This window comes from Cystoisospora suis (assembly GCF_002600585.1).
Source record: "Cystoisospora suis strain Wien I chromosome Unknown contig_1148, whole genome shotgun sequence".
NCBI classification, from domain to species: Eukaryota; Apicomplexa; class Conoidasida; order Eucoccidiorida; family Sarcocystidae; genus Cystoisospora; species Cystoisospora suis.
Window position 1 is genome coordinate 1,428 of NW_027153949.1, and position 8,278 is coordinate 9,705.

At 54.7% G+C, this 8,278-nt stretch overlaps 2 protein-coding genes across 2 annotated transcripts; one reads left to right on the top strand and one right to left on the bottom strand.

The window, feature by feature from the left end:
- Positions 1–1,245: 1,245 nt before the first annotated feature.
- On the bottom strand, positions 1,246–3,132 carry CSUI_002755 (adrenodoxin-type ferredoxin). Its single transcript, XM_068062954.1, has 4 exons — positions 2,428–3,132; positions 2,194–2,297; positions 1,662–1,791; positions 1,246–1,528 (listed from the first exon to the last, which is right to left on the bottom strand). Exons 1-4 carry the CDS (start codon positions 3,087–3,089, stop codon positions 1,414–1,416), a joined length of 1,011 nt encoding a protein of 336 aa, XP_067925069.1. The 5' UTR covers positions 3,090–3,132; the 3' UTR covers positions 1,246–1,413.
- On the top strand, positions 2,956–8,276 carry CSUI_002756 (rrna-processing protein efg1; the record flags this gene model as incomplete). The annotated part of the gene is made up of 7 exons (XM_068062955.1): positions 2,956–3,541; positions 3,902–4,043; positions 4,980–5,155; positions 5,977–6,022; positions 6,534–6,595; positions 7,215–7,260; positions 7,900–8,276. Coding segments are annotated over exons 1-7 (1,047 nt in total), but the record flags the coding sequence as incomplete, so codon positions are not given.
- Positions 8,277–8,278: the final 2 nt, after the last annotated feature.

Below are 8,278 nucleotides of genomic sequence, written 5' to 3' on the forward strand. Positions count from 1 at the left end.
CTGCAGTTTTGCTTCGCTCGGTGTGCCCTTCCCGTCACCTATAAGCTTCTCCGGAACCCCCAGCAAGACTCCTTCCGTTTCAACCACCATGCGGGTGCTGTTTCTGTCCTCACTGGTGCCGTTCGCCTTCCTTGGTCTCCGGTCGGAAGCGCACGCCGAGGAGATAGAAGGTATTCCTTTTAAGTTCCAGCCTTTTGCTCCCGCCGCAGGCGGCTCCACCGTGTACAAACCAGTTGCGGCACGCGCCCCGTAAGTACCGCTTTAGACAGCGCAGTCTGGCAACCTGCACTGCTACTTCTGACTTAGCGGAGAAGCTGTTCTCTATACAGCTGCGTCGTTCCCAAATCCGTTCGTGGAACCTTCGAAATGCACATATTCGACCACGTAACCCGGCCAAACGCCACTAGGACGTGCCGAACGCCCCCACATCGTTGACGTCCTCAGGGCCACTCATTCATGGCTGTGCGACCCGGACCACCTCCTCACACCAGAGGAACAATCAGTGCTGGAGTCCCGACTAATGAAACTGCGCGACTCCACCGAGCATAGGTGTGCAGACGGCCGAAAGTACTTCTATCAGGTTGGAGATCCCGTTCGGCTTACCTCCGAAGGGCCACTCGTATCCTGTAACTAACAGGCCGCGGTGGCTGTAGCTGATGACATCCTGGTTCCGGAAAACTATACGGACCAGCAAGCAGCCGACGAAATGGCCGCCGCACTTCTCAGGTGAGCTGCAAGGCGCCATGGTCTTTCAAGAGCGCGTGACTGCCGGCACCGTGCAGGCAATGGGGAATCGGAAACCGCGCCTGTCACGACGGGATGCTATTGCTCTTTGTCAAAAGCAAAGATATTGTCGCACTAGCAGTTCGGGGTAAGCAAAACGAAACCTCCTCCTGAATGCTAGACGTCAGGTGGTGTTTCAGAGGGAGTCGAGAGGCGGTATATGAGCGCAGTAAGAATCCGTAAGGTTCCGCATGCGTCGGCGGTGGCACAGGGTTTATTACCTAGGCATTCGTCCCTATTTTAAAAACCCGAATGCACCTCGCCTACATGGCATCCGGATCCGCTGGTGCAGCTGTGATACACGGAGTGGATCTGATAAACTACCAGCTGCCAGCCATTCAGAAAGGTCGGTCCAACAAAGACTAATTACCCGCCGCTGTTTATTGAAAGCAACGTCCCTCCCTCGAACAGGTCTGGGGTGGACTGCGAAGCTGCTCCTCAGCCTGGCTGCGCTTTACATTCTATCCGTGGTCGTAGTCTATATCATCACGACGAAAACCTTGGAGAAAAAGTTCGGTCAAGGAGAATGATACCCAAACAAAACTCTGGAGGGTCATAGGGTCCCGTTCAACGGAGCCTTGGCAGGTCAATAACTGTGCGACTGTTAGGACAAGGACGAACTGCGAGATACTAATGCGGTGCCGGCACGTGCCCGTCGACGTAGAAGTTGCGCGTCATAACTGGGAGACGAATTTTAGCTTGGCTCAACTGCTTGCTGACACGCACCTGGCACCCTAAGCGCGACCTGCGACAGCAGACAAACAATGGACTTTTTTCATACATGGTCAGAAGCGCTCTGTCGCGGGCTCATAAAGATACAACTGACCACACGCACTCATCTCTTACTCGTGAATTATGTGTGCACACGGCTTGCTTACGTCGGAGTAAGGCACGCCGCCAGATCTAGCATGTCCTCTTCTTCCTCGGAAGGCTCTGGGAGCTGGCAGTACACGTGTTGCTCCAAAATGATGTGACAAGTCGAGCAGGAACAACAACCGCCACAGGCACCTACAAAATAAAGCACAAATATGTGAAAATATTAGACCGTAGTACAGTCATCCAGAGCGCCTCACTGGCTCTAAGGACGCCAGCTCAATACATGCAGTACCTTAACGGCGACACCGCGCGCGCACTGGTAAGTTAGGACAGGGTACAAACACGCTCGGAAACCCCACCAAGCCTTTCTGCTCTCCTGAACAGTCGCTGGGACGCTGACGCAACCTAAAACACGCTTTGGTCGTACACAGCTGCTAGGACACTTGATCAGAGGCCGGCAAGCGCAGCTGTAATGGATGCCATCCGTTAAAGAAAAGCAGAACTATGTACTTCTGTAGTCCTGTGACTGCTTCGTGCAATGCTAAGCGAAGAGGCACCCGCCAAGACTGTCCAGCCAAACCTTCCCACGCTTACCCTCGAGATCGACGCCATTATCGTGAGCCACCTCCAGAACCGTGGCTCCTATTTTCGCTCGGACAGTTTTTTCAGAACCGTCGGCAAGAATGAAGGTCACTTCGCTACGGTGGGGTAACAGCACACACAATAACGTACAAAGTACTGCGGCCTCGTAACCGTTGACGACTCCAGGAAGTGCAAAGACGCTGAACTGTCGGTTGAAACGCGGGCTGAGGGCGGCACGCGACTCACATTGCTTCAGCGGGGCCTGACCCTGGGTCTGAAGTAGCTGACTCCGCGCTCTGGCCTGTACCGTGTACTGCGTGATACAGTCTCTGGGACTGGCGACTCCAAGGACACTGCTGGAATCCGCTAGACGACTTCCACGCATCCTGAAACCCCAACCCGCAGGAGCTACCACAGCCGCGTTTCGTAAGCAAAAAGGCAGAGCTGGATAGCGCGAAACGGAGCGCTCTACCACACGCCCGCAGACTCATTTGTTCTTCCCCAAAACGACGTCTCCGTCGACGGGCCCAACAAACCGGAAATGTCCGGGTGAGTAAGCGTGAACGTGCAGCGCTGTTGACAGACGAAGTGCATACCCTCGTCTGCGCAAAGCTATTATCCGAAGTCCTCAGGGTCGCGTTTTCCTGTCGCTCGTTTGTCCGTCTCGCGTTCGGCACACTACAGGTCCTGTCAGTTCCCACGTGGCAGCGGAAACACCGGAGGAAACGCGTCACGTGGGAGCAGTTCAGCGGTGCAGAAAAAGAATGAGTGCAACGAGACAAAGCTGTAGGGACTGAACTCGAGATCTTCCTGCTGCAACATTCTGAAGCTGTCAAACTGTCGATCCTGCGATTTTGCGTGCATGTAGCTGCACTGCGGACTGCATTGATGCTTCCGTCGAAATTCATATGCGTATCTCGGTCTGCCGTAGCGTGCTTCTCTTAGCTGCTGTGGGGCTGTTCACCTCACATTTTTGCTTTCTAAGGCGTAGGAGGTCCTCACGAGACGGCCTGCGACTCTTCTTGGAACTCTCAACTGGGGGGGGGCGGTCGCTAACCAGTGACTCGCATCAGCCGCGGGTGCCGGTTCTTGAGCTGCGCCCGCAGTGTTACCCCTGCGTGACTATTCGGGAGAACCTCATTGGACTCCGGACACAGAGCAAATGAGCGGCCACGAGCTGTCACGGCTGACGAAGACGGTGTGTAGGGGGGGCTCACCACCGGGCGAAAACCAGAAAGGGCGGCGATGCCGATTCTCCGGGGCCTCATGGAGGAAGCGGAAAGGGCAGAAAACAACGAGGGATAAGAAGGCTAAGGCCAAGGCAAGAGACTTGAGACGATTTTTGTTGAAGAAGAAGGAGGTCAGTCTTTTGCTGTCGAAGTCCCTCGAACGAGTCTATTTTCGCAGCCGAGCCCTGTGGTAGTCTTTGTCTTCGGGACCTGCTCTGGAGAAACGTCATTGAACAGCGCACGAGTCGTACTCACAGCGACTTTGTAGCTCCTTGCTGTCTGCAACGGAGGCGGTCTCTGCCTAGCTCGGCTGCCCGGACTTTTGTCCAGCAGCGCAACGGGGAATCTTCTCATGGCTAGTGCAGTGGAGGCACAGTTTGAGACAGAGCTGCTAAGCCGGCGAGTGAACAGAGCAGTGTTCTGATATCTTGTCTTACCTGGACGAAGTATCCGCGCCGCGTTGATATCCCTCTGTGTCGGTTCCCTTGCAGGGTCTTTCTGCCGATGCCATTGACCGTCTGCAGGGCCAGATCGCGAGCCTGGAAAGAACGGCGCACCAGTCCAAGAAAGAGGAGAGACGCAAGCAGTTCATAGTCAAGCGGAAGAAGCTTTACGACAAAATTAAGTTCTACGGTAAGCGCCCTTACTGTCCGGGTAGTGCGAAGGGTGAGCAGACAGCGCCCGGGTTGATCCCGTAGCTACAAAGGTAGAGCCCGCACGGAAACAGTGACACGCTAGTCGTACGTGGAGTCCCCCGTCGTCTCTGCTCCCGAAGTAAGCTTTCGCAGGCTTTTTGTCAGGCTCTGGTGTTGATACATGACTTCGACTCAAATCGTTTGCCGCTCAAGTTGACTGAAGCATGTATAGGGAACCTACGCTGACTAAAACACAGCCGCGAGGGCGGGGCCGCCCACGCCCCAGGTGTTTCCAATCCTTGGCTGACAGCTGCTAATCCGGGAAAATCTAGCGCGATTCACTTGGTGAAGCCGTCCATTTTGAAGACACGAGCAAACAGCTTTTTCATTCCAGCTATCACGTTATTGGGGCGCATTCATGTATAAGGCGGAGCGTTGTTGGCTTTCACGAGGTCTACATCTCAACGCAGAAGCGTACGGTTTTGTAGAAGCCCAAGGACGGGACTGGGGAGAAATTGTTGGACCATTTACGCTTCATTTGAAGAGGAGTCTATAAAATATGTGTCAGTATTCTGAACGGCCAAGCCGCCATCATTGCTTTTGTTTCCGAGAACGGAGGCTGAATGTGAGACGGTGCTCAGTGAGTTCGTTCATGTCCCTTCCCGCCCGAAGTGGACTACGTGGACCACAGTGATGGTCCGGTAGTACAACCCTTATGCAGCATGCTTGGAGGCGGTTTCGGAAGGCACACCGGAGGGCAGGCCGTACCGTCCTTTCAGTCTGCATTCGATTCGGATTCAACGTCTGTTATTGGTGTCCTGAGTGCAAGTCGGTGTTCCTTTGGTTTATCGGCAGGAGAGCTTCCTCACTGAGAAGGAACTCGTCTGGCAAATCATCCTACCGGGGGCGAATTTTACTGCTGCTTGTCGTTCAGAGGGTCAGAAAGTCCGGCGGAGAATAAGGTCCACTCGGCGGGCTCTCTCCGACCTGCTGAAGAAGAGGCGTGGAGCGACTGGTTTGACTGCCGATGAGGTCGCCGGGCTGGATGCGCAGATTGTGTCGCAGCAAGAGGTTCTTCAGCAACACCTGGATGACCTGAACTATATTGCAGTAAGTGCTTGTTGGTTGGGTTTGGTATTTACAGCGTGCTGATCCCGCCGCTGGAGAGGTCGCTGTTCGTCTTGGCTTCGCTGTTGGCTTTGAGGTGACTTTCAGATTAGACAGTGCTCGGACGGACAGCGCATTGGGTTACGTGCGAGGGCCTGTGTTGGAAAGTGAAATAGCGTGCGCAGCCGTCGGGCGAAGAACTTCAGGACCGTCACAGACGGATGGGATTAGTCGGTTTTCTTGCTGGCAGTAGGGTACTGCCGCGGCGGGACCTCAACAGTTCAGTTTGAGTGTGCCACCAGTCCGAAAAAGGACATCTAGGCTTCGTAGTGTAAGCGCCGTGCAGTTCGCCGGTGTGTTTGAATGTCTGGGAGCACCCGAGCTCTAATGTACTGTGTTGGAGAAGCCGGGCACTTGCTCGTAAACGGTCTCCTCAGAGTTCCGTCTGACCGCTTATTGGTAGGTGAGGGGACTGGAACAGCACTGCGGGAGGCACGCGCGAGCCCATCTTGGGTGGGGGTTTCCTGGGGCGCTCCCGCTTCTCTCAAGCTCTGCTTGGTGTGGTGTGAGGGAGGGAGACGGGTAATAACTCAGTCCTCGCGTGTTAGAGGCGCATGGCTTAGCTAACAAGCGCACCGGAAGGCAAATTCGCTTTCACGTATATGGGTGAGTTCCGGGGAGCGGCAGGAAACTATCTGGGTGGCGGGTGTCAGGATGGTGAACTGACCTCTCGATTAGCCTTATTACTTGGATACACCTCCTGTCTGTGCTCTGAGCACACTGCGCGATCTTGGCTTGTAGGAATTGGTGGTGTGGGTTTGCAGCGTTATCCTCCTGGTGAAGCGTATGTCGCTCTTTTTCCGTCGGGAGGTAAGCAACGCTTTCCTTGGGCGGCGTTCAGGACACACGCTGCGACATACCTGACTTTCTGACCTTAGTGGGAAGTAGTTTACTCGCTGGCATCTTGGGTTCTACTTTGCTGGACAGTGCGTGCAAACATTGCGGTTTCGGAGGGTACCCAGCTCACCTTAAAGCACTTAATGGAAAGACTGTTTCTTCTGCATCAGTGGGCACCATCATGGTAATCACGAGAAGGCCGTCTACAAATCGGAGTAAAGTCGAGTACCTTCATGCATGCCATTGCCGAGTATCTGCTCAGCATCCAGATGCTAAGTCAGGTGAAGTGCTTAGTCGTGGTGCAGCGTTACTGTGACGACACATAGCCTTGCTGGCACGTGTCATTTCACGTGTTCCAGGCCGCGTTGGCTCTCAAAGGCACCTCCGCTGCTAATTTTCACTCCGCCGCAGCGTGATAGCTTGTTACCCGCTCGCGCTGCGCGAGAGCGCTGGAGTTCTTCTGTGGTGCGTGTCACTTCTTTAGGTCCTGTGTCTGTGGAGACGCAGAAAAAACGCGAGGAGATTAGAGCGCGAATCCGCGAACGGGTACGCGGCTAAAAACGTGCTGGAATGTTGCAGACGTGAATCACATTTCGGTTTTATTGCAAGCTATGTGTGGGGGGGCGGGAACCTGGCGAGACAGTCAGAAGGCTGTTGCCATGCTGTTCGATGTCCTTTACCAAGTTGTATGGCGGGACAGGCAGTAGGGGAGGCTACCGTAGCTCGGAGTGCTACGCAGATCTTACTTGTAGTGCAAACACCCGTGCTTGTCAACGCTGGCGTGTTACAAGCAGGCGTCGCATTCGGTTGCAGCAACAAAAAGGAGGTTGCTTGCATTTGATTGCAGACGAGTGAGCGAGCGTGCACGCTTCTCCAGCAGGCGAGCGTTGGGTGCTCGTCAGTCAAGGTTCTCCGGGTTGCGACTCTGGGTGAGACTGCTTGTGGAGCGGCGGTAGTGCCTTCAGCGAGGGATGTACGGCGCGTGCTGTACGGAACTCAACTGTATTTTGGCAAATGTCCACGTAGAGTGCCGGGAATCTGTGTGACCTCCCACCCGGAAGGCGTGTCGCTTACTGGCACTCAAAGTGTCGTCCCTTCTGTTCGGAAACGCTTGCCATTGCTTCACAGCAGGAATTGTGTCGCGTTGTCATTCTCTGGAGCACAGGTTGTTGGAGAGCGACTCGAGAACGACGACGAGGATGACGGACGAGGTAACACAGCAGAACTCTTTTTCGTTTTGCACTGCTTTTTTTTCTGGACAGTCGGTACCGCGGCCAAAGTACGGGGTGATTTATTTTACGGATCTGGCGTAGCTCACAGTCATACGCATCAGCGCGGAGGACGCGTTGGGAGCCAGCGCAGCAGCTGGGTCGATCATCGACAGTCCGGAAGGCTGTGAAGGTCGTGCGCTCGCGCTTGGTCGTTTCCCCCTCTGCCACGGTCCGCCGGAATCAGCAGATGCAATAGTACATGCTCAGGCAATGTGCTGCTAACACCCGCTGGCCGCCATAACCTATGCCGGGCAAGGGAGGGGGAAAACGAGATTGCTTTCTAGTGGCACGAGTCCGGTTACTCGACAAACATTTTACCACACCAGAGTCGCCGTTTGCACGCGTGTGTATGGGGGGAACTGTAAAGTACTGCAGGGGTTTTAGTGCCTTCTGTGACGTCACTGAAGTGAGTCTAAGTGTTTCCCAGCAGGGCCTTTTTGCTGTGCTCATAATTAAACACTCCGGCGATTTGCCGTTGTAGCGTGACACTTCGGCACCCTGTGACGTCAAGCCAAGTACCTGATCTCGTTTACTTCACTGCCGGTCTGTGCTGCTGTCTGCTACTGTTTGGGTGGCCAGGAATGCACGAAGACGACTTCTTCCTGACCAAGCCAGCGCCGAATCCTGCCTATTCAGGTAATGAAGTGATGGTTGCCGCCACGAGAGAGGTCGAAGATCAAGGTGCAACAGCGGCATTCGCGCAAGCCCCCGATCTTGGTGACACAGATCGCCTTGGCGGTCACGGCAGACTGCCTCGGATTTTATCAAGCAGTTCAAAAGATCGGCAGCAACCTGGAACTCGTAGTAGACAAGCAGAAAGAGCAGGACGGAGCAGCGTCCAGACAGCACGTTCCGACTCTGTAAACTTAGGTGGTCGCGTGCAGGCAGTTGGATCAGCTGGCAGAGTCGGTGTCCCGACGTTCCGTCAAGCAACGGTGAAACCTAAGGGCCGTCGCGG

Coding starts and splice junctions, on each gene's coding strand:
- CSUI_002755 (XM_068062954.1), bottom strand. CDS start 3,089: ATGAATTTCGACGGAAGCATCAATGCAGTCCGCAGTGCAGCTACATGC. Junction 2,298..2,427: donor TCAGGCCCCGCTGAAGCAAT/GTGAGTCGCGTG, acceptor ACCCCACCGTAG/CGAAGTGACCTTCATTCTTG. Junction 1,529..1,661: donor GCGGCGTGCCTTACTCCGAC/GTAAGCAAGCCG, acceptor CTGCTGTCGCAG/GTCGCGCTTAGGGTGCCAGG.